Consider the following 25,982-nt stretch of genomic DNA (forward strand, 5'->3'; position numbering starts at 1 on the left):
TTAAGGGAAATCTTAATGCTACAGCATACAATTATATATTCTAAAGGATTCTGTGCTTCCAACTTTGGGGAAACCCCTTTCCCCTTTCCTATTTCAGCATGAAAGCGAGGTCCATACAGAAATGGTTTGCCAAGATGTGGAAGAACTTGACTGGCATGCACCGCAACCCCATTGAACACCTTTGGGAAGAATTGGAACGCCAACTAATTATGGCTGCCATTGGTTACATCAATCTGCTACAATATCAATGTTGCCAGCTAAGTTTTATGAGGAGATAGTAAAAAGCCTAAAAGGCTATCTGAATGTGCACACTATGGAAGTTTTTTTTAAATGCACTGACTGTCATGTGACTAAAATGGCTGTGACTAAAACTAGAAATAAATTGTCCAGAGTTTAAGTCGACTGATAATAACTACAACTAACGAAAAAAGTAACTGCCAAAATTAACACTGCTTAAAGGGATGTGTGTACATTTCAGGAAGATACCTTCTTTGTTTCCACTCCTGTCCATCTCTGGGCCGGTATTGGACGAGCGCTTGGGGTTCTGGGTCAGGTGGTTCTGTCTAGTCCAATCAAACTTGTCGCCCCGGTCCTGGGAGAAACCACAGATGCGCTCGTCCTCAAAGCCACAGACGTGGTCTGTTGAGAGCGAGAGATAGAGACAGAGAGAGTATGAGCGAGAAGGGGATATAGAAAGAGCGAGAATACAGAGGTTGAAGAGGATGAGCAATAACATTGATAGCGACAGAGACACAGAGAAGTGAGGAAAAAGAGGCAGAGGAAATAGGGAAGAGTGAGGGATCAAAGAGAGAAGAGAGACAAAATTGCGACACATTACCAAGTCGTGGTGAAAAAGAGGGAGAGAGAGAGGAGAGACAAAGTTTGAAGTTTTAAAATGACCAATGAATCACTTCAAGAACCTCTTTGCATTCCAGTAACAATTCTCTGTTCTTTTCATCTCTGAATCACCCAAACTAACTAAAACCTAATACTACCCTCCAACAATCCACAAGGTTCCTACCTACCACAACCATCACATCAATTTCAACCCATTACACAAATCCACTGCTGGCTGTTGTATTCACTAAGCATTGTCAATGGAAGGACTATGATACATTGCAATTAGGCACACCAAATGCAACTGGACACACAGGCACTCCATGTATGCTCTGGAGCAATAATACCCATCAAAAGCGTTAACATTGCTACATGTTAAACACGCACACACGCTCACACAAACACATACTCATACAAATTACGCTAGCCACACACTGTCAGCCATTGACTGTAGGTACGTTCCAAATGTGCACCGTATTCCCTCCATAGTGCACTACTTTTGAACAGGGCCCTTGTCAAATGTAACGCACTAAATAGGGGATTTGGGATGAAGCCTGTACCCCATTCACATTGGTGTTATGATAGAAACATAATCTATTATGATTCATGTCCCACTCAGCGGCGTACGTGCACTTCCTCAATTTGTTTTCTGTTGTTCTCCAATCTGCGTGGTTGGAGAAAATGTGATTTTAATTGTGCTCGTTTGGCGTCACTCTCCACTTCCCCTGCCTGAGCGGCGTAATTGAACCAAATTGCCTGACGAGAGGAGAGAAACAGAGAGAGGGCGGAGTGGGGGAAAAAAGGAAGAGTGAAAGAGAATGGGGGGGAAGAAAGAAATAAAGATATTCTTACCTGAAGGTCTTGGGTAAATGTAGGCTGTGAAAAAGGAAATACACATAGATTATCACTATACCCTTTTACATATCTGTAGTAGTTCTCATTTAAAAAAAAATATTTAAATAAATGCCAAAATGAACACAAAAAAGGCCTACTTGGCCAGTTATTGATTATTATTATTAATATTAGTATCATCAGAGTGGCCACTTTGGCTCCAGGCGCAAGCAAGTTGCTACTCACGCTCTGAGTACTGGATGGTGCGACTGACATAGTCTCCGGTGCTGTAGGTGGTGATGGGGGCCAGGCGGATCTCATAGGAGACAGGGATCTTCAGGTCAGTCAGGGTGTAGGACATGAGGCCGCCCTTCACGGGCTCCTTCTTGTCGATCTGCTTGGAGAACATGTTCACCTGGTTCATCTTGTCATTCTGCTTAATCTGGGGGAAACAGAGAGAGGGATAGAAAAGAGGGGAAATGGGACCATGATGATGGTGGGCTCAACTGGCAGAACTGTAATATAAAGCCATTTGAAAAAATACATTTTCATCCAAATGCATTTTTTGAGACAGAAACGCCTTCTAATATATAGGACATTTCATGTATGTTAAATAACGAGAGAGTGAGAGATCACCTGTCCACACAAGGAAAAAGGCTATTTTAGGCTTAGGGATTAGGTTTAGGGATACAATTAGGGTTATGGTTTAGGGTTAAGGTTAGGGGTTAAGGAAAATAGGATGTTGAATGGGAATAAATAGTTTGGTCCCCACATGTATAGTAAAACAAATGTGTGTGTTTGTGTGTGTGTGTGTGTTACCATATATCCATAGATTCAAGGTCAGAATAATAGTAAGAGAGAATGATTTATTTCAGCTTTTATTTCTTTCATCACATTCCCAGTGGGTCAGAAGTTTACATGCACTCAATTAGTATTTGGTAGCATTGCCTTTAAATTGTTTAACTTGGCTCAAATGCTTCGGGTAGACTTCCACAAGCTTTCCACAATAAGAGTGAATTCTGGCCCATTCCTCCTGACAGAGCTCCTGACAGGTTTGTAAGGCCTTGCTCACTCACACCTTTTCAGTTCTGCCCACACATTTTCTATGGGATTGAGGTCAGGGCTTTGTGATGGCCAATCCAATACCTTGACTTTGTTGTCCTTAAGCCATTTTGCCATAACTTTGGAAGTATGCTTGGGGTCATTGTCCATTTGGAAGACACGTTTGCAACCAAGCCTTAACTTCCTGACTGATGTCTTGAGATGTTGCTTCAATATATCCATGAAATTGTCTTTCCTCATGATGCCGTCTATTTTGTGAAGTGCACCAGTCCCTACTGCAACAAAGCACCCCCACAACATGATGCTGCCACCCCCGTGCTTCACGGTTGGGATGGTGTTCTACGGCTTGCAGTCCCCCAGTTTTTACTCCAAACATAACGATGGGCATTATGGCCAAAGAGTTACATTTTTTGTTTCGTGAGACCATAAGACATTTCTCCAAAAAGTACCATCTTTGTCCTCATGTGCAGTTGCAAACTGTAGTCTGGCTTTTTTATGATGGTTTTGGAACAGTGGCTTCTTCCTTGCTGAGTGGCCCTTCAGGTTATATCGACTTGTTTCACTGTGGATATAGATACTTTGGAAGCTGTTTCCTCCAGCAGGGTCCTTTGTTCTGAGACAGATTTTCACTTTTTGCACCAAAGTACGTTCATCTCTAGGATACAGAACGCATCTCCTTCCTGGTCCCATGGTGTTTAGACTTGCGTACTGTTGTTTGTAGAGATGAACGTGGTACCTTCAGGCATTTGGAAATTGCTCCCAAGGATGAACCATGACTTATGGAGGTCTACAATTGTTTTTCTGAGGTTTTAGCTGATTTCTTTTGATTTTCCTATGATGTCAAGCAAAGAGGCACTCAGTTTGAAGGTAAGGCCTTGAAATACATCCACAGGTAAATCTCCAATTCACAAAAATTATGTAAATTAGCCAATCAGAAGCTTCTAAAGCCATCACATCATTTTTTGGAATTTTCCAAGCTGTTTAAAGGCAACCTGTTAGTCCTATAGGGGCAGTATTTCATTTTTGGATAAAAAGACGTGCCCGTTTTTAGCGCAATATTTTGTCACGAAAAGATGCTCGACTATGCTTGGAATTGATAGTTTTGGAAAGAAGACACTCTGACGTTTCCAGAACTGCAAAGATTTTCACTGTGAGTGCCATAGAACAAAATCTACAGGCAAAACCAAGATGTTTGAGCGACCAGGAAATCAACAGGATTTCTGAAGGCACGTTTTCCATGATCGCCTTATATGGCTGTGAATGCGACAGGAATGAACGGACACTTCCTATCGTTTCCCCCAGGTGTCTGCAGCATTGTGACGTATTTGTAGGCATATCATTGGAAGATTGACCATAAGAGACTACAATTGCCAAGTGTCCCGCACGGTGTCTGCGTGGAAATTGGTGCGCAAAAGTCAGCTACCAGTATTTTTCCATCCGAATCAGAGAAGAATGCACGCTTCCAGGGACGGCATTTCAATGAAGAGATATATGACAAAACACCTTGAGGATTGATTCAAACAACGTTTTCCATGTTTCAGTCGATATTATGGAGTTAATTCGGAAAAAAGTTCGACGTTTAGGTGACTGAATTTTCGGTTAGTTTCGGTAGCCAAATGCATAGTAACAAAACGGAACGTTGTGTCCTACACAAGCATCTTTCAGGAAAAACTGGACATCTGCTATGTAACTGAGAGTCTCCTCATTGAAACATCTGAAGTTCTTCAAAGGTAAATTATTTTATTTGATCCCTTTGCTGGTTTTTGTGAATATGTTGCGTGCTAAATGCTAACGCTAAATGCTAAGCTAGCTATCACCACTCACACAAATTATTGATTTTCTCTGGTTCTAAAGCATATTTTAAAAATCTGAGACGACAGGATTGTTAAGAAAAGGATAAGCTTGAGGGCAGGCATATTTATTTCATTTCATTTGCAATTTTTAGAAATCGCTAATGTTGCGTTATGGTAATGAGCTTGAGGCTGTAGTCACGATCCCGCATGCGGGATGGGGCGGACTAAGAGGGTATTAAAGGCACAGTCAACTTAGTGTATGTCAACTTCTGACCCACTGGAATTGTGATACAGTGAATTAATCTGTCTGTAAAGAATTGTTGGCAAAATGACTTGTGTCATGCACAAAGTAGATGTCCTAACCTACTTGCCAAAACTATAGTTTGTTAACAAGAAATGTGTGGAGTGGTTGAAAAACAAGTTTTAATGACTCCAACCTAAGTGTATGTAAACTTCCGACTGGGGCGGCAGGGTTGCCTAGTGGTTAGAGCATTGGACTAGTAACTGAAAGGTTGCAAGTTTGAATCCCCGAGCTGACAAGGTACAAATCTGTCGTTCTGCCCCTGAACAGGCAGTTAACCCACTGTTCCTAGGCCGTTATTGAAAATAAGAATTTGTTCTTAACGGACTTGCCTAGTAAAATAAAGGTAAAATAAAAAATAAAAAACTGTATATGTACATAGCTACGTCAATTGCTTGGAAACCCTGCACATTGACTTGGTACTGGTAATCCTTGTATCCCTGTTATATTTACTCGTTATAGTTTTTTTGTTATTCACTGTGTATCTATTCCTCGTATTTCAATTTTCATTCAAAAGTATTTCTTTACCTCTTCATTGTTGGAAAATAACTCATAAATTAGCAATTCACTGTTAGTCTACAACTGCTATTTATGAAGCATGTGACAAATAAAGTGAGATTTGACACACACACACACAAAAATGTTATCGTCCTCATGTTTCGGGGTCTGAAAGGCTTATTTTATGTATTATATTGTATTTATTCATTTTATTAAAACATACATTTCAAAGGGTCAAATATGATGTATTGAATCACATATTGTGCTGTCATTTAAGCTAGGTGTGCATCACTTAGAACAAAAAAACAGAATCATATTTTGCCATTTAGCAGAGGTACAAAGTGACTTTCAGTCATGCATGCATACATTTTCCCCATGGGTGGCCAGTAGGAATCAAACCCATGACCCTTGGCATTGCAAGAGCCATGCTCTACTGAATGAGCCACACAGGACCACAGTTAATTAAGTGTTTGCACATATACAGTGGGGAGAACAAGTATTTGATACACTGCCGATTTTGCAGGTTTTCCTACTTACAAAGCATGTAGAGGTCTGTCATTTTTTATCATAGGTACACTTCAACAGTGAAAGACAGAATGAAAAACAAAAATCCAGAAAATCACATTGTATGATTTTTAAGTAATTCATTTGCATGTTAGTTAATTATGTTTATATTTCTTAATATGCATTGCACAGTATATGCATAATTATATGAACATTATGTCAATGTATTATGTATGTGGATGTACTGTATATGACAGTTTGTTAATGCATGTCTTTGTCCATGTGTTGTTGTGCTTGTTTAAGTACTTACAGATATAGGATCGTAATTTGATACCTGATCCCTGCCTACAGGCAGAAATTAAAACAAGAGGCTCCCACGCTGAGGTCTGTCCAACGCTGGTCAGACCAAGCTGACTCTACACTCCAAGACTGCTTCCATCACGTGGACTGGGACATGTTTCGTATTGCGTCAGATGGGAATATTGACGAATACGCTGATTCGGTGTGCGAGTTCATTAGAACGTGCGTCGAAGATGTCGTTCCCATAGCAACGATAAAAACATTCCCTAACCAGAAACCGTGGATTGATGGCAGCATTCGCGTGAAACTGAAAGCGCGAACCACTGCTTTTAATCAGGGCAAGGTGTCTGGCAACATGACTGAATACAAACAGTGCAGCTATTCCCTCCGCAAGGCTATTAAACAAGCTAGCGTCAGTACAGAGACAAAGTGGAATCTCAATTCAACGGCTCAGACACAAGAGGCATGTGGCAGGGTCTACAGTCAATCACGGACTACAAGATGAAATCCAGCCCAGTCACGGACCAGGATGTCTTGCTCCCAGGCAGACTAAATAACTTTTTGCCCGCTTTGAGGACAATACAGTGCCACTGACACGGCCTGCAACGGAAACATGCGGTCTCTCCTTCACTGCAGCCGAGGTGAGTAAGACATTTAAACGTGTTAACCCTCGCAAGGCTGCAGGCCCAGACGGCATCCCCAGCCGCGCCCTCAGAGCATGCGCAGACCAGCTGGCCGGTGTGTTTACGGACATATTCAATCAATCCCTATACCAGTCTGCTGTTCCCACATGCTTCAAGAGGGCCACCATTGTTCCTGTTCCCAAGAAAGCTAAGGTAACTGAGCTAAACGACTACCGCCCGTAGCACTCACTTCCGTCATCATGAAGTGCTTTGAGAGACTAGTCAAGGACCATATCACCTCCACCCTACCTGACACCCTAGACCCACTCCAATTTGCTTACCGCCCAAATAGGTCCACAGACGATGCAATCTCAACCACACTGCACACTGCCCTAACCCACCTGGACAAGAGGAATACCTATGTGAGAATGCTGTTCATCGACTACAGCTCGGCATTCAACACCATAGTACCCTCCAAACTCGTCATCAAGCTCGAGACCCTGGGTCTCGACCCCGCCCTGTGCAACTGGGTACTGGACTTCCTGACGGGCCGCCCCCAGGTGGTGAGGGTAGGCAACAACATCTCCTCCCCCGCTGATCCTCAACACGGGGGCCCCACAAGGGTGCGTTCTGAGCCCTCTCCTGTACTCCTGTTCACCCACGACTGCGTGGCCATGCACGCCTCCAACTCAATCATCAAGTTTGCGGACGACACAACAGTGGTAGGCTTGATTACCAACAACGACGAGACGGCCTACAGGGAGGAGGTGAGGGCCCTCGGAGTGTGGTGTCAGGAAAATAACCTCACACTCAACGTCAACAAAACTAAGGAGATGATTGTGGACTTCAGGAAACAGCAGAGGGAACACCCCTATCCACATCGATGGAACAGTAGTGGAGAGGGTAGCTAGTTTTAAGTTCCTCGGCATACACATCACAGACAAACTGAATTGGTCCACTCACACTGACAGCGTCGTGAAGAAGCGCAGCAGCGCCTATTCAACCTCAGGAGGCTGAAGAAATTCGGATTGTCACCAAAAGCACTCACAAACTTCTACAGATGCACAATCGAGAGCATCCTGGCGGGCTGTATCACCGCCTGGTACGGCAACTGCTCCGCCCTCAACCGTAAGGCTCTCAGAGGGTAGTGAGGACTGCACAACGCATCACCGGGGCAAACTACCTGCCCTCCAGGACACCTACACCACCCGTTGTTACAGGAAGGCCATAAAGATCATCAAGGACATCAACCACCCGAACCACTGCCTGTTCACCCCGCTATCATCCAGAAGGCGAGGTCAGTACAGGTGCATCAAAGCTGGGACCGAGAGACTGAAAAACAGCTTCTATCTCAAGGCCATCAGACTGTTAAACAGCCACCACTAACAGTGAGTGGCTGCTGCCAACACACTGTCATTGACACTGACCCAACTCCAGCCATTTTAATAATGGGAATTGATGGGAATTATGTAAATATATCACTAGCCACTTTAAACAATGCTACCTTATATAATGTTACTTACCCTACATTATTCATCTCATATGCATATGTATATACTGTACTCTACATCATCGACTGCATCCTTATGTAACACATGTATCACTAGCCACTTTAACTATGCCACTTTGTTTACTTTGTCTACACACTCATCTCATATGTATATACTGTACTCGATACCATCTACTGTATGCTGCTCTGTACCATCACTCATTCATATATCCTTATGTACATATTCCTTATCCCCTTACACTGTGTATAAGACAGTAGTTTTGGAATTGTTAGTTAGATTACTTGTTGGTTATCACTGCATTGTCGGAACTAGAAGCACAAGCATTTCGCTACACTCGCATTTAACATCTGCTAACCATGTGTATGTGACAAATACAATTTGATTTGATTTGATTTGATTTTATTTGATTTTATTGCTCAGAATCTTCCTGCACAGCAGTAAATGCTATTTTGTAGTGTATTTGAGGTTTAAAAAGGATTCTAACATTTATAATTTCCACTTTAAAATATCAGACTTGATTTGCACTAATGCAAAAATGCATCAACCCCTACAAAACATGTCCATTAATTATAGTCCACATAATAATTAACATTTCCTGTTGCTGCAAGATTATTTTCTTGATGTAGCAAATGGGTTCAAATGAAGATCCTACATCTGTAGGGGTGGCTGTGGGAGTGTGGCATCCCTGCAATCCTGAATACTTGACAATAACTCACTGAGTCTAGAAAACATTGGAAACACCTTTCTAATATTGAGTTGCATCCCCTTCTGCCCTGGACTATACAAGGTGTCAAAAGCATTCCACAGAGATTCTGGCCCATGTTGACTCCAATGCTTCCCATAGTTATCAAGTTCGCTGGATGTCCTTTGAGTGGTGGAACATTGTTGAAACACATGGGAAACTGTTGAGCGTGAAAAACCCAGCAGAGTTGCAGTTCTTGACACACTCAAACCGGTGGAACCTGGCACCTACTACTATACCCCGTTCAAGGGCACTTAAAAATATTTTGTCTTGCCCATTAACCCTCTGAAATGCACACATACACATTCCATGTCTCAATTATCTCAAGGCTTAAAAAACCGTACTTAACCAGTCACCTCCCCTTCATCTATATTGATTGAAGCGGATTTAAAACCAGTTAGAGATAGGGGGCAGTATTTCCCCTTTGGATGAACTGCGTGCCCATAGTGAACTGCATCAAAATCTGTCCTAAATTGCTAATATATGCATTGTATTATTAATATTGGATAGAAAACACTCTGAAGCTTCTAAAACCGTTTGAATTATGTCTATGAGTATAACAGAACTCACAGGGCAGGCAATCTTCCAAACTAGTTTTGAAATCCTGAAAGTTGGGGCAACTTTGACGTCATCGCCCCCTCCCTTCCCAACAAGTTATGGATCTGGAAACACTTATGTCTTCCACTAGATGTCCTCATTCAGTAGAAAGTGTAATGGTGCATATGCTGTGAACTTTGACCCTATGGGGTGAGTAGTTCTAAGTGTCGCAAAGATTTTCATGTGCGTGAAACGCGCGCTTGGGAAAGAGAGCTTCCTTTGTTCAAGTCAGCCCCAGATGAACTAGGATTGTCCGGTTGGAATGTCATTAGTTTTGTACGTTTATAACATCCTGAAGCTTGATTCTGCACTTAGTTCAACCAGTTTCATCGACCTGTAATATGTCATTTGGAAGTTTTGATGCGCAATTATTCTGGACCAGAAGTCATTTTTTGAGCATTGAGCTGAAATTGGTAGCATATGCTACTACATGGACACTAGAATTGAACATTATGAAACAAAACAATGTATTGTGTAACTATGACTCCTTCCACTACACTCTGATCGAAGACCATCAAAGGTAAGGAAATATTTATGTTGTAATTTTGTATTTCTGTTGACTCCAACATAGCGGAGAAATATTTTTACGTCTGAGCACCGTCTCAGATTATTGCATAGTAAACTAATTCCGTAACGTAAAAAGAAAATGTGACACAGCGGTTTCATTAAGAACCAGTGTATCTTTCTAACTATATGTAGAACATGTATCTTTAGTCAAAGTTTATGATGAGTATTTCTGTTATCTGGCGTAGCTTTCTATAATTTCTCCGGACATTTTGGAGAATTTTCTGAACATGGCATCAATGTAAACCCGAGATCTATGGTATAAAATGCATATTATCGAACAAAACATAAATGTACTGTGTAACATGTCATATTACTGTCATCTGATGAAGATTTTCAAGAGGTTAGTGAATGATTTTTCTTTTAATCCTGCTTTTGTCATTTTATCTTTTGTTGGACAAAATGGCTACGTTTTTTATTTGTTTTGGTGGTGGTCTAACATCAATATAGTTGTGTTTTCGCCATAAAACATTTTAAGAATCTGACACGCTGGGTAGATGAACAAGGTGTTTATCTTTCATTTGAGCTATTGGACTTGTTAATGTGTGGAGGTTAAATATTTCTAAGAATATTTGCATTCCCTGCGCCACCGTTTGAGTTGAACGGGGGGTGTAGTTCCCGCTTGGGAACCTATAGGCACAACAGGTTTTAATGCAGGGAACCTTAAATCAGTTTTATCAAATTTCTATCAGCATGTTAAACGTGCAACCAAAGGGGAAAAAACTCTAGACGGCCTTTACTCCACACACAGAAATGCGTACAAAGCTCTGCCTCGCCCTCCATTTGGCAAATATGACCATAATTATACCCTCCTGATTCCTGCTTACAAGCAAAAATTCAAGCAGGAAGCACCAGTGACTCGGTCAATAAAAAAGTGGTCAGATGAATCTGATGCTAAACTACAGGACTGTTTTGCTAGCACAGACTGGAAAAAATGTTCCGGGATTCTTCCGATGGCATTGAGGAGTACACCATATCAGTCACTGGCTTCATCAATAAGTCATCGATGATGTCGTCCCCACAGTGACCGTACGTACGTACCCCAACCAGAATCCATGGATTATAGGCAACATTCGCAATGAGCTAAAGGGTAGAGCTGCCGCTTTCAAGGAGCGGGACTCTCGGAAGCTTATAAGAAATCTCGCTATTCCCACCGACAAAACATCAAACAGGCAAAACGACAATATAGAACTAAGATCGAATTGTACTACACCGGCTCTGACACTCGTCGGATGTGGCAGGGCTTGCAAAACTATTACAGACTACAAAGGGAAGAACAGCTGAGAGCTGCCCAGTGACACGAGCCTACCAGATGAGCTAAATAACTTCTATGCTCCCTTCGAGGCAAGTAACACTGAAACATGCATGAGTGCATCAGCTGTTGCGGACAACTGTGTGATCACGCTCTTAAGACATTAAACAGGTCAACATTCACAAGGCAGCAGGGCCAGATGGATTACCAGGACGTGTGCTCTGTGCATGCGCTGGACAACTTGCAAGTGTCTTCACTGACATTTTCAACCTTTCTCTGTCTGAATCTGTAATACCAACATGTTTCAAGCAGACCACCATAGTCCCTGTGCCCAATAACACTAAGATCACCTGCCTAAATGACTACCGACCCATAGCACTCTCATCTGTAGCCATGAAATGAATTGAAAGGCTGGCCAGGGCTCACATCATTATTTCAGAAACCCCAAACCCACTTCAATTTGCATACCACCCAAACAGATCCACAGATGATGCAATCTCTATTGCACTCCACACTGCCCTTTCACAACTGGACAAAAATAACACCTATGTGAGATTACTATTCATTGACTACAGCTCAGCGTTCAACACCATAGTGCCCTCAAAGCTCATCACTAAGTTAAGGATCCTGGGGCCACCTCCCTCGTCAAAGGGATCCTGGAGTTCCTGACGGGCCGCTCCAGGTGCTATAGGTAGGTAACTACACATCCGCCATGGTGATCCTCAACACGGGGGCCCCTCAGGGGTGCGTGCTCAGTCCCCTCCTGTACTCCCTGTTCACTCAGGACTGCACAGCCAGGCATGACTCCAACACATCATTACGTTTGCAGATAACATAAAAGTGGTAGGCCTGATCACCGACAACAATGAGACAGTCTATCGGGAGGAGGTCAGAGACCTGACCGTGTGGTGCAAGAACAACAACCTCTCGCTCAATGTGATCAAGACAAAGGAGATGATTGTGGACTACAGGAAAAGGAGGACCGAGCACCCCCATTCTCATCTACATGGCTGTAGTGTAGCAGGTTGAGAGATTCAAGTTCCTTGGCGTCCACATCACCAACAAACTAACATGGTCCAAGCACACGAAGAGGGCACGAAAAACCTATTCCCCTCAGCGGACTGAAAATATTTGGCATGGGTCCTCAGATCCTCAAGTTTAACAGCTGTACCATCGAGAGCATCCTGACGGGTTGCATCATTGCCTGTTATGGCAACTGCTTGGCCTTCGACCGCAAGGCACTACAGAAGGTAATGCGTACGGCCAAATACATCACCGGGGCCAAGCTTCCTTCCATCCAGGACCTTTATATCAGTCGGTGTCAGAGGAAGATCCTAAAATTTGCAAAGAATCCAGCCACTCTAGTCATAGACTGTTCTCTCTGCTACCGCACGGAAAGTGGTACCGGAGCACCAAGTCTAGGTCCAAGAGGCTTCTAAACAGATTCTACCCCCAAGCAATAAGACTCCTGAACAATCTAATCAAATTGCTACCCAGACTATTTGCATTGCCCCCCTCTTCTACGCTGCTGCTACTCTCTGTTATTATCTATGCATACATAGTCACTTTAACTCTACCTACATGCATATATTACCTAATTTCCCTCGACACCGGTGCCCCTGCACATTGACTGAACCAGGTACCCCCTATATATAGCCCCGTTATTGTTATTTACTGCTGCTCTTTAATGATTTGTTATTCTTATTTCTTACTTTTCTATAGGTATTTTCATACATTTTCATTGTTGTAAGTAAACACCCCACTGTAAGGTCTACACATTTTGTAATCGGCGCATGTGACAAATACAATTTGATTTGAGTATGTACTACGATTTTGTTAACCATGATGCTGGATGTTCAATTCCTCAAAACAAGAACAAATGTGGCTGGGGCGGCCAGTGGCAGTGTTTTGCGAGGGATCCATGTGTCTGGATCCAGGGGAGATGCAGCCACTCACAGATGACACACACACACACACACAAATACACACACACACACACACACACACACACACACACACACACACACACACACACACACACACACACACACACACACACACACACACACACACACACAAACAGTTAACCCCCACGGTGGGGTCAAACACATTTGTTATGAATGTAATTATGTATCATGATAAAGGCCAGCTATGAGACCCCGGCATTAAGGAACAAGGCCCCAGCAAAGCATTAGGCACACCACTTCAAACTAATACACCAACACTGGTAAAGATGTGTGTGTGTGTGTGTGTGCATGTGTGTGTGTGTGTGTGTATGTGGCTGCATCCCCCACTCTCTTTGTAATGTGTACACCACTCTATATTTCTAGTACATGCCATTAGTGTATGTGAGTGTTTGTGCAGATTCATGCCCACCTAGAGAACATCTGGTTGAAAGCAGAGTTCAAATCACACACACACACACACACACACACACACACACACACACACACACACACACACACACACACACACACACACACACACACACACACACACACACACACACACACACACACACACACACACACACACACTTTCGAACATTAGCTTCCTCATGTTCCAGAGCTTGCATGAACATTTGAGTGCATGTAGCTACTATATGTACACTAGGTACACTGCATTCGGAAATAATTGACTTTTTCCACATTTTGTTACTTTAGAGCCTTATTCTAAAATGGAATAAATAAATACAATTCTTAACAATGTACACACAATACCCAATAATGACAAAGTGAAAACAGATTTTAGACATTTTTGCAAATGTATTAAGAATTAAAAACAGAAATACCTTATTTACATAAGCATTTAGACCCTTTGTTTTAGAAACTTAAAATTGAGCTCCTGTTTCCAATCATCATCCTTGAGATGTTTCTACAACTTGTTTGGATTCCACCTGTGGTAAATTCAAATGATTGGATATGATTTTGAAAGGCACACATCTGTCCATATAAGGTCCCACAGTGCATTTCAGAGCAAAAACCAAGGTATGAGGTTTGTCCGTAGAGCTACGAGACAGGATTGTGTTGAGGCACAAATCTGAGGAAGGGTACTTAAACATTTCTGCATCATTGAAGGTCCCCAAGAACACGGTGTCCTCCATAATTCTTCAATGGAAGAAGTTTGGAACTGAGCAATCAGGAGAGAGGGGCCTTGGTCAGGTAGGTGACCAAGAACTCAATGGGACACTCTGACAGAGATCTAGACTTCCTCTGTGGAGATGGGAGAACCTTCCAGAAAGACAACCATCTCTGAGGCACTCCACCAATCAGGCCTTTATGGTAGAGTGGCCAGACGGAAGCCACTCCTCAGTAAGAGGCACATGACAGCCCGCTTGGAGTTTGCCAAAAGGCACCTAAAGACTCTCAGACCATGAGAAAGAAGATTCTCTGTTCCGATGAATGCCAGGAGTCTAGTCTGGAGGACACCTGGCACCATCCCTACGGTGAAGAATGGTGGCAGCATCATGCACTGGGGATGTTTTTCAGTGGCAGGAACTGGGAGGCTAGTCAGGATCGAGGGAAAGATGAACGGAGCAAAGTATAGAGAGATCTTTTAAAAAATATGCTGCAGAGCACTCAGGACCTCAGACTGGGGTGAAGGTTCACCTTCCAACAGGACAACAACTCTAAGCAAACAGACAAGATAACGCTGGAGTGGCTTTGAGACAAGTCTCTGAACGTCCTTTAGTGGCCCAGCCAGAACCCAGACTTGAACCGGATCGATCTCTGGAGAGACCTGAAAATAGCTGTGCAGCAGCGCTCCACATTCAACCTGACAGAGCTGCCAAAGGTGCTTTGACAATGTACTGGGTAAAGGGTCTGAATACTTACGTAAATGTGATATTTCCTTTTTTATTTTAATAAACTGTTTTTGGTTTGTCATTATGGGGTGTGTAGATTGATGAGGAAAATAACAATTTAATCAATTTTAGAAGAAAGCTGTAACATAACTAAAGGGGTCGGGAAACCTTCCCAAGTCACTATATATTAAATCAAATCAAATCAAATGTTATTTGTCACATACACATGGTTAGCAGATGTTAGTGTGAGTGTAGCGAAATGCTTGTGCTTCTAGTTCCGACAATGCAGTAATAACCAACAAGTAATCTAGCTAACAATTCCAAAACTACTACCTTATAGACACAAGTGTAAGGGGATAAAGAATATGTACATAAAGATATATGAATGAGTGATGGTACAGAGCGGCATAGGCAAGATGAAGTAGATGGTATTGAGTGCAGTATATACATATGAAATGAGTATGTAAACAAAGTGGCATAGTTAAAGTGGCTAGTGATACATGTATTACATAAGGATGCAGTAGATGATAGAGTACCGTATATAAGTATACATATGAGATGAATAATGTAGGGTATGTAAACATTATATTAGGTAGCATTGTTTAAAGTGGCTAGTGATATATTTTACATCATTTCCCATCAATTCCCATTATTAAAGTGGCTGGAGTTGAGTCAGTGTGTTGGCAACAGCCACTCAATGTTAGTGGTGGCTGTTTAACAGTCTGATGGCCTTGAAATAGAAGCTGTTTTTCAGTCTCTCGGTCCCAGCTTTGATGCACCTGTACTGACCTCGCCTTCTGGATGATAGCGGGGTGAACAGGCAGTGACTCGGGTGGTTGTTGTCCTTGATGATCTTTATGGCCTTCCTGTGACATCGGGTGGTGTAGGTGTCCTGGAGGGCAGGTAGTTTGCCGCCGGTGATGCATTGTGCAGACCTCACTACCCTCTGGAGAGCCTTACGGTTGTGGGCGGAGCAGTTGCCGTACCAGGCGGTGATACAGCCCGACAGGATGCTCTCAATTGTGCATCTGTAGAAGTTTGTGAGTGCTTTTGGTGACTAGCCAAATTTCTTCAGCCTCCTGAGGTTGAAGAGGCGCTGCTGCGCCTTCTTCACGATGCTGTCTGTGTGGGTGGACCAATTCAGTTTGTCCGTAATGTGTACGCCGAGGAACTTAAAACTTACTACCCTGTCCACTACTGTTCCATCGATGTGGATAGGGGGGTGTTCCCTCTGCTGTTTCCTGAAGTCTACAATCATCTCCTTAGTTTTGTTGACGTTGAGTGTGATGTTATTTTCCTGACACCACACTCCGAGGGCCCTCACCTCCTCCCTGTAGGCCGTCTCGTCGTTGTTGGTAATCAAGCCTACCACTGTTGTGTCGTCCGCAAACTTGATGATTGAGTTGGAGGCGTGCGTGGCCACGCAGTCGTGGGTGAACAGGGAGTACAGGAGAGGGCTCAGAACGCACCCTTGTGGGGCCCCAGTGTTGAGGAACAGCGGGGTGGAGATGTTGTTGCCTACCCTCACCACCTGGGGGCGGCCCGTCAGGAAGTCCAGTACCCAGTTGCACAGGGCGGGGTCGAGACCCAGGGTCTCGAGCTTGATGATGAGCTTGGAGGGCACTATGGTGTTAAATGCCGAGCTGTAGTCGATGAACAGCATTCTCACATAGTTATTCCTCTTGTCCAGATGGGTTACGGCAGTGTGCAGTGTGGTTGAGATTGCATCATCTGTGGACCTATTTGGGCGGTAAGCAAATTGGAGTGGTGTCAGGTAGGGTGGAGGTGATATGGTCCTTGACTAGTCTCTCAAAGCACTTCATGATGACGGAAGTGAGTGCTACGGGGCGGTAGTCGTTTAGCTCAGTTACCTTAGCTTTCTTGGGAACAGGAACAATGGTGGCCCTCTTGAATCATGTGGAAACAACAGACTGGGATAGGGATTGATTGAATATGTCCGTAAACACACCAGCCAGCTGGTCTGCGCATGCTCTGAGGGTGCAGCTGGGGATGACGTCTGGGCCTGCAGCCTTGTGAGGGTTGACACGTTTAAATGTTTTCCTCACGTCGTCTGCAGTGAAGGAGAGCCCGCATGTTTTAGTTGCAGGCAGTGTCAGTGGCACTGTATTGTCCTCAAAGCGGGCAAAAAAGTGATTTAGTCTGCCAGGGAGCAAGACATCCTGGTCCGTGACGGTGCTGGTTTTCTTTTTGTAATCCGTGATTGACTGTAGACCCTGCCACATACCTTGTGTCTGAGCCGTTGAATTGAGATTCTACTTTGTCTCAATACTGACGCTTAGCTTGTTTGATTGCCTTGCGGAGGGAATAGTTACACTGTTTGTATTCGGTCACGTTTCCAGTCACCTTGCCCTGATTAAAAGCAGTGGTTCGTGCTTTCAGGTTCACGCGAATGCTGCCATCAATCCAGGGTTTCTGGTTTGGGAATGTTTTAATCGTTGCTATGGGAACGACATCTTCAACGCACGTTCTAATGAACTCGCTCACCGAATCAGCGTATTCGTCAATGTTGTCGAAGAGAATTCCCTTGGTAGATAATGCGGTCGACATTTGATTGTGAGGAATTCTAAATCAGGTGAACAGAAGGACTTGAGTTCCTGTATGTTGTTGTGGCCACACCACGTCACGTTAACCATAAAGCATACGCCCCCGCCCCTCTTCTTACCAGAAAGATGTTTGTTTCTGTCAGCGCGATGCGTGGAGAAACCAGCTGGCTGCACCGTCTCCGATAGCGTCTCTCCAGTGAGCCATGTTTCCGTGAAGCAAAGAACGTTACAGTCTCTGATGTCCCTCTGGAATGCTACCCTTGCTCGGATTTCATCAACCTTGTTGTCAAGAGACTGGACATTGGTGAGGAGAATGCTCGGGAGTGGTGCACAACGTGCCCGTCTCCGGAGTCTGACCAGAAGACCACTTCGTTTTCCCCTTTTTCGAAATTGTTTTTTGGGGTCGCCGGCTGGGATCCATTCCGTTGTCCTGGGTGAAAGGCAGAACACAGGATCCGCTTCGCGAAAGTCAGATTCTTGGTCGTACTGATGGTGAGTTGACGCTGCTCTTATGTTCAGCAGTTCTTCTCGACTGTATGTAATGACACCTAAGATGACCTGGGGTACCAATGTAAGAAATAACACGTAAAAAAACAAAAAACTGCATAGTTTCCTAGGAACGCGAAGCGAGCCGGCCATCTCTGTCGGCGCCGGAAGTTTTTATTAAGCTTACTTTTATTCATTTTATTAAAACAAACATTTCAGAGGGTCAAATCTGATGCATTGAATCACATTGTTGTCATTTCAACCTTCTTCGGGACAGGTGTTTCTTCCACGGGACGGTTGAGCTAACATAGGCTAATGCGATTAGCATGAGGTTGTTAGTAACAAGAACATTTCCCAGGACATGGACATATCTGAAATTTGCAGAAAGCTTACATTCTTGTTCATCTAACTACACTGTCCAATTTGCATTAGCTATTACAGTGAAAGAATGCCATGCTATTGTTTGAGGAGATTTTGAACATAAAAAGGCATATTTGGGCAGTCTTGAAAAACATTTTGAACAGAAATGCTATGGTTCATTGGATCAGTCTAAAACTTTGCACATACACTTCTGCCATCTAGTGGCCATGATATATATTGCACCTGGGATGGAATATTACATTATGGCCTTTCTCTTGCATTTCAAAGATGATGGTTAAAAAAATACAAAAGAATGGTTGGTTTTTTCTTTGTATTACTTTTTACCAGATCTATTGGGTGTTATTCTCCTACATTTCTTTCACATTTCCACAAACTTCAAAGTGTTTCCTTTCAAATGGTATCATGAATATGCATATCCTTGCTTCAGGGCTTGAGCTACAGGCAGTTAGATTTGGGTTTGTCATTTTAGGAGAAAATTGAAAAAAAGGGCAGATCCTTTTAGCTAGGTGTGCATCACTTAGAATAAGAAAATACAGATATAAGGTATATATCATTTAGCCAAGGTTTTTATCATAAAGCGACTTGCAGTCATGCATATATTTTTCATATGGGTGGCCCTAGCAGGAATCAAACTCATGCCACTTAGCATTCCTATGTTGAACATAATAAACGGCTCTCTATCCACTGGATGTGTACCAAACTCACTAAAAGTGGCAGTAAATAAAGCCTCTCTTGAAAAAGCCAAACCTTGACCCAGAAAATATAAAAAACTATCGGCCTATATCGAATCTTCCATTCCTCTCAAATATTTTAGAGAAGGCTGTTGCGCAGCAACTCACTGCCTTCCTGAAGACAAACAATGTATACGAAATGCTTCAGTCTGGTTTTAGACCCCATCATAGCACTGAGACGGCACTTGTGAAGGTGGTAAATGACATTTTAATGGCATCGGACCGAGGCTCTGCATCTGTCCTCGTGCTCCTAGACCTTAGTGCTGCTTTTGATACCATCGATCACCACATTCTTTTGGAGAGATTGGAAACCAAAAATTGGTCTACACGGACATGTTCTGGCCTGGTTTAGATCTTATCTGTCGGAAAGATATCAGTTTGTCTCTGTGAATGGTTTGTCCTCTGACAAATCAACTGTACATTTCGGTGTTCCTCAAGGTTCTGTTTTAGGACCACTATTGTTTTCACTATACATTTTACCTCTTGGGGATGTTATTCGAAAACATAATGTTAACTTTCACTGCTATGCGGATGACACACAGCTGTACATTTCAATGAAACATGGTGAAGCCCCAAAATTGCCCTCGCTAGAAGCATGTGTTTCAGACATAAGGAAGTGGATGGCTGCAAACTTTCTACTATTAAACTCGGACAAAACAGAGATGCTTGTTCTAGGTCCCAAGAAACAAAGAGATCTTCTGTTGAATCTGACAATTAATCTTAATGGTTGTACAGTCGTCTCAAATAAAACTGTGAAGGACCTCGGCGTTACTCTGGAACCTGATCTCTCTTTTGAAGAACATATCAAGACCATTTCGAGGACAGCTTTTTTCCATCTACGTAATATTTCAAAAATCATAAACTTTCTGTCCAAAAATGATGCAGAAAAATTAATCCATGCTTTTGTCACTTCTAGGTTAGACTACTGCAATGCTCTACTTTCCGGCTACCCGGATAAAGCACCAAATAAACTTCAGTTAGTGCTAAATACGGCTGCTAGAATCCTGACTAGAACCAACAAAAATTGATCATATTACTCCAGTGCTAGCCTCTCTACACTGGCTTCCTGTCAAAGCAAGGGCTGATTTCAAGGTTTTACTGCTAACCTACAAAGCATTACATGGGCTTGCTCCTACCTATCTCTCTGATTTGGTCCTGCCGTACATACCTACACGTACGCTACGGTCACAAGACGCAGGCCTCCTAATTGTCCCTAGAATTTCTAAGCAACAGCTGGAGGCAGGGCTTTCTCCTATTGAGCTCCATTTTTATGGAACGGTCTGCCTACCCATGTCAGAGACGCAAACTCGGTCTCAACCTTTAAGTCTTTACTGAAGACTCGTCTCTTCAGTGGCTCATATGATTGAGTGTAGTCTGGCCCAGGAGTGGGAAGGTGAACGGAAAGGCTCTGGAGCAACGAACCGCCCTTGCTGTCTCTGCCTGGCCGGTTCCCCTTTCCACTGGGATTCTCTGCCTCTAACCCTATTACAGGGGCTGAGTCACTGGCTTACTGGGGCTCTCTCATGCCGTCCCTGCAGGGGGTGTGTCACCTGAGTGGGTTGATTCACTGTTGTGGTCATCCTGTCTGGGTTGGCGCTCCCCCCTTGGGTTGTGCCGTGGCGGAGATCTTTGTGGGCTATACTCAGCCTTGTCTCAGGATGGAAAGTTGGTGGTTGAAGTTATCCCTCTAGTGGTGTGGGGGTTGTGCTTTGGCAAAGTGGGTGGGGTTATATCCTTCCTGTTTGGCCCTGTCCAGGGGTGTCCTCGGATGGGGCCACAGATTCTCCTGACCCCTCCTGACTCAGCCTCCAGTATTTATGCTGCAGTAGTTTGTGTCGGGGGGCTAGGGTCAGTTTGTTATATCTGGAGTACTTCTCCTGTCGTATTCGGTGTCCTGTGTGAATCTAAGTGTGCGTTCTCTAATTCTCTCGTTCTTTATTTCTCTCTCTCGGAGGACCTGAGCCCTAGGACCATGCCCCAGGACTACCTGACATGATGACTCCTTGCTGTCCCCAGTCCACCTGGCCATGCTGCTGCTCCAGTTTCAACTGACCTGAGCCCTAGGACCATGCCCCAGGACTACCTGACATGATGACTCCTTGCTGTCCCCAGTCCACATGGCCATGCTGCTGCTCCAGTTTCAACTGTTCTGCCTTACTATTATTTGACCATGCTGGTAATTTATGAACATTTGAACATCTTGGCCATGTTCTGTTATAATCTCCACCCAGCACAGCCAGAAGAGGACTGGCCACCCCACATATGCTCTCTCTAATTCTCTCTTACTTCCTCTCTCTCGGAGGACCTGAGCCCAAGGACCGTGCCCCAGGACGACCTGACATGATGACTCCTTGCTGTCCCCAGTCCACCTGACTGTGCTGCTGCTCCAGTTTCAACTGTTCTGCCTTATTATTATTCGACCATGCTGGTCATTTATGAACATTTGAACATCTTGGCCATGTTCTGTTATAATCTCCACCCGGCACAGCCAGAAGAGGACTGGCCACCCCACATAGCCTGGTTCCTCTCTAGGTTTCTTCCTAGGTTTTGGCCTTTCTAGGGAGTTTTTCCTAGCCACCGTGCTTCTACACCTGCATTGCTTGCTGTTTGGGGTTTTAGGCTGGGTTTCTGTACAGCACTTTGAGATATCAGCTGATGTACGAAGGGCTATATAAATACATTTGATTTGATTTTGATTTGATTGCAAGAGCCATGCTCTACCGACTGAGCCACACGGGATCACAGTCAGGGCCGGCCCTCCCATTAGGCAAGATTAGGCCACCACTTGAATTTGTGGCGGCATTTTGACTGGCTACTACACCGCCCGCGGCACACCAGCCACAAGCTCAAAACATTGTTGCAGTTCCCGCCCCCACCCCATTCGCTGATTCTAGCAGCGAACCAAAGGAGTCCGAGCCATGCACTTCCACCGATGATGACAGCTCTTTGTCAGTCTCTGTCCACACTTGACTAGCATGGCTACGACAGCATTCTGCAGCGATACGCTGTCCCATCTGGTTTTGCCTTAGTGGGACTATCTGTTTTTCAACAAGACAATAACCCAACACACCTCCTGGATGTGTAAGAGCTATTTGACCAAGAAGGAAAGTGATGGAGAGCTGCATCAGATGACCTGGCCTCCACATCCCCAGACCGGTCAGGGGTGGCTATTTGAAAAATCTCCCATATACAATATATATTGTACAACACTTTTTTTGGTTACGACATGATTCCATGTGTGTTATTTCATAGTTCTGATGTCTTCACTATTATATTACAATGTAGAGAATTGTAAAACAAAATAAAGAAAAATCCTTGAATGAGCAGGTGTTCTAAAACTTCGACCGGTGCTGCATATGAATGGATCTTAACGGGATATGTTAGCGCAGGCAGGGCCACATTATGATAAGGAGGGGAATTTCCTAAGAGAGGAGGGGCAACGAAGGTTTTCGGTGGCCCTCTGCAATCGGAGGATGGCGAACGGGGAGAGAGTGGAGCTCAAGGCTTGTCTATGCCAAGCAAAAGGATGCAGCCTTCTGTTTTTTGTGCAAAGTTTTTTCACACAAGTGCAAATCTGCGCTGGTCAGGGAAGGAACCAGGGACTGGAAGAATCTGTGCCACCTCAGCTCGTATGAGAAGTCGCATGACCTAGATAGTTTCCAGAGATGGAAGGATGCGGAGATTAAGCTGGTTGGTGTCCAAGAAAACTCAGATGATTTGATTTCAGGACCATGGACATCTACCGAGAGGAAACATCGCTGAATGCAATGCAGCACCACAGCAGAGGAAAGAGGCCACTCTAGGTGGAGACAAAATAAATACATGTTGAAACTGATGTTGGACAATCAAATTCGATATGTAAATAAACGAAATTCGTTAAGCCTGGGTCATTGACATAAAGCTTATTTTACACTGCTACAGCGAAATGAGGCCCCGCCATGCATTTATGAGTGCATACCAGTTGTTTCCAAAGCTCAAATGATCTTACTCTGTTTTACAGTTCTACAGGAATATTAAAATATGTTAAATATGTTATACGCAAGTGTTATTTTTATTGTAATAATTATTGGGTCGTGCCATGTGTGATAACAAGTGGGATATTATTAATAAAAAAATAGTTTCCTACTATAGGTAGTAGGTTGCATAAGACAGCAACATTGTAACTCTGCGATGCAGGGGTTAAGGTGACATTCCCTTCTGCCCGGTAAGGGACCTCCTATATGTGCACGCATGCACCAAACATTATAGGCATAAACATAGAATTACAGAGATAATTTGAGCTTATTTCTTCCTCTTCCAAAAAAAAAACAAGTGGTAAGTCTACCTGTTTGACAGACACAATTATCCTGTCCATAGATGTCGGTATAGCTAAATACTCCAATACACGCACGCACTGATTAAATACCTCCGTGTCTGGGAAGGGCTTGGTGTTTTTGCCTACAACCAGGGCTCGAATTGAGTGAGGGTATCATATACCCTTTGTTAAAGAAAAGGGCAAAAAGGTTATCTATTGTTTGCTTTATATTTGTGAATAAATACATAAAACGTATCCAGATTATATCAAGCGTTCTATAACAATGCTTAACTCTGTGATGTCTTATGGCAGAAAGAAGCTCTAAAATGCCCACGAAAGACGTGACTCCGATGCATATGGGGTATATTGATTCCTCTCTATAACAATCTGAAGCTGAACTGTAGCCTATAATATTCTGCCCCTATTCATTTCGTTTTTCTCTTTCTGAAAACAGAAGATGTTTGTTTAAACCCAGGCAGCTTTTAGGGAAGCACATCTGTTGTTGGGTTATACAACGGACGAGTAGCCAGCAGTTGAAGCTTACATTTTTCTGCGTCAGTAGAGCCTCTGTCTGGGTGGAAAGGTACGTTTTGAAAGTGCCATGCTTAGTGCCATGCTTATATTCATAAGGATGTTCTGCACGTCCAGAACCGGCCCTGACCACATCTAACTAGGTGTGTGGATGTGTACATAGGAGTTGATTATTCATATATTTAAATGTATCAATATAAACATTGTTATGCATTGCACAGTATATGCATAATCATATGAACATAATCTGAATGTATTATGTACATGGATGTATATGACAGTTTTTTAAAGCGTGTTTTTTCCATCTGTTATTGTGTTTGTTTATGGTTAACTGCTATAGGGGTGGGTGTCTATAGGGGTCCCTGCAATTCTGAGCACTTGACAGTTAAGAGCAGGGACAGACGAGCAGGTACAGACAAACACACACATGCATGCAAACACACGCACGCACCCTTGGGTCAGCATGTGGTTAGCAGACGAGGGATCGATGTGTCTGAACACAGGGGGATGCAGCCACTCACAGATGCCACACACACACACACACACACACTTCAAGAAAGTGGACAGATGGATTGGGCTCAGGGGGAACATTTGTCAGTGGACTTAAACTTACAGACACTACTCCCACACTCCAGACAGAAAGTGTGTTTAGACTGGGATTCATAGCAGGTGGGTTATAGCATCAATGTCTGCACTGGTCTGTTTTTTGGAGCTGCACCCGCACCACACCGGCCACATCAATTGAGAACCCCACTTGATACCCGACATCAGTACACCTTTTTTTCCGCAACCCGAACCACCCGCATATAATTGTTCCAAGAGCCAATGCGTTACCTGCCACATAACATCCATTCATTGAATAGTTTTTGAGTGCTAATACTTTTTATTAGGCTATTGTTACTATTCCCCTTGCCTGCATGAATTAATTTTGTCTGCATGTCTATTCAACATTTGGACAATAGGAAACCATTTCATAAATTAAGAATATCTATTTATTTTCAAAACGTGATTCGTCACTCAAATCGCTTTATAGAAAAATAGCCTTCTAATTAGCCTTCTTAGCTACTGAAAGACTATAGCCGACTATAGCCGACAAAACAATAGCTTTACATTTTAGATCATCAAATAGTTTAGGACTAATTCAAACTTAAATAAACAATTTGCAGAATCGAATATAGGCTGCAAAAATTGTCTACATTGATTTAGGCTACAGGCTACTCTAACTTTTACCAGCCGCACAGGTTTACACTTTAATTAATGTTGTAATTAACTGATAATTAACGGAATTATTGAAAGTAAATACCTGCTTGCACACTGTGCAGGCTATGTATCCATATACTTTGTGATTGTCCCTCCAAACTGGGGATTTCACTCGAACCTGCTTCCATGATGATGTTGTAGCCTATTTATTCCCTTATTACACTGAACAAAAATATGAACGCAACATGTAAATTGTTGCTCCCATGTTTCATGAGCTGAAATAAAAGATCCCCAAAATGTTACATTCACACAAAAAGCTTATTTCTCACAAATGTTGTGCAAAAATGTGTTTGAATTCCTGTTAGTGAGCATTTCTCCTTCTCCAAGATAATCCATCCACCTGACAGGTGTGGCATATCGAGAAGCTGAATAAATACCATTACAAAGGTGCACCTGGTGCTGGGGACAATAAAAGGCCACTCTAATAATGTGCAGTTTTGTCACACAACACAATGCCACAGATCTCTCAAGGTTTGAGGGAGCATGCAATTGGCATGCTGTCTGCAGGAATGTCCAAC

At 43.3% G+C, this 25,982-nt stretch overlaps 1 protein-coding gene across 1 annotated transcript in view; it reads right to left on the minus strand.

Moving 5' to 3' along the window:
- The window catches only part of LOC118402723 (MAM domain-containing glycosylphosphatidylinositol anchor protein 1-like), a 416,200-nt gene that overhangs the window by 69,983 nt on the left and 320,235 nt on the right, over positions 1-25,982 (minus strand). The window contains exons 13-15 of the mRNA XM_035800916.2: positions 1,915-2,110; positions 1,690-1,713; positions 487-639 (exon numbers count right to left, since the gene is read on the minus strand). Coding sequence (XP_035656809.2) covers positions 487-639; positions 1,690-1,713; positions 1,915-2,110 — 373 coding nt within the window. The remainder of the gene's footprint in view (positions 1-486; positions 640-1,689; positions 1,714-1,914; positions 2,111-25,982) is intronic.

Source organism: Oncorhynchus keta, chromosome 2 (genome assembly GCF_023373465.1).
Source record: "Oncorhynchus keta strain PuntledgeMale-10-30-2019 chromosome 2, Oket_V2, whole genome shotgun sequence".
Classification (NCBI taxonomy): Eukaryota; Metazoa; Chordata; class Actinopteri; order Salmoniformes; family Salmonidae; genus Oncorhynchus; species Oncorhynchus keta.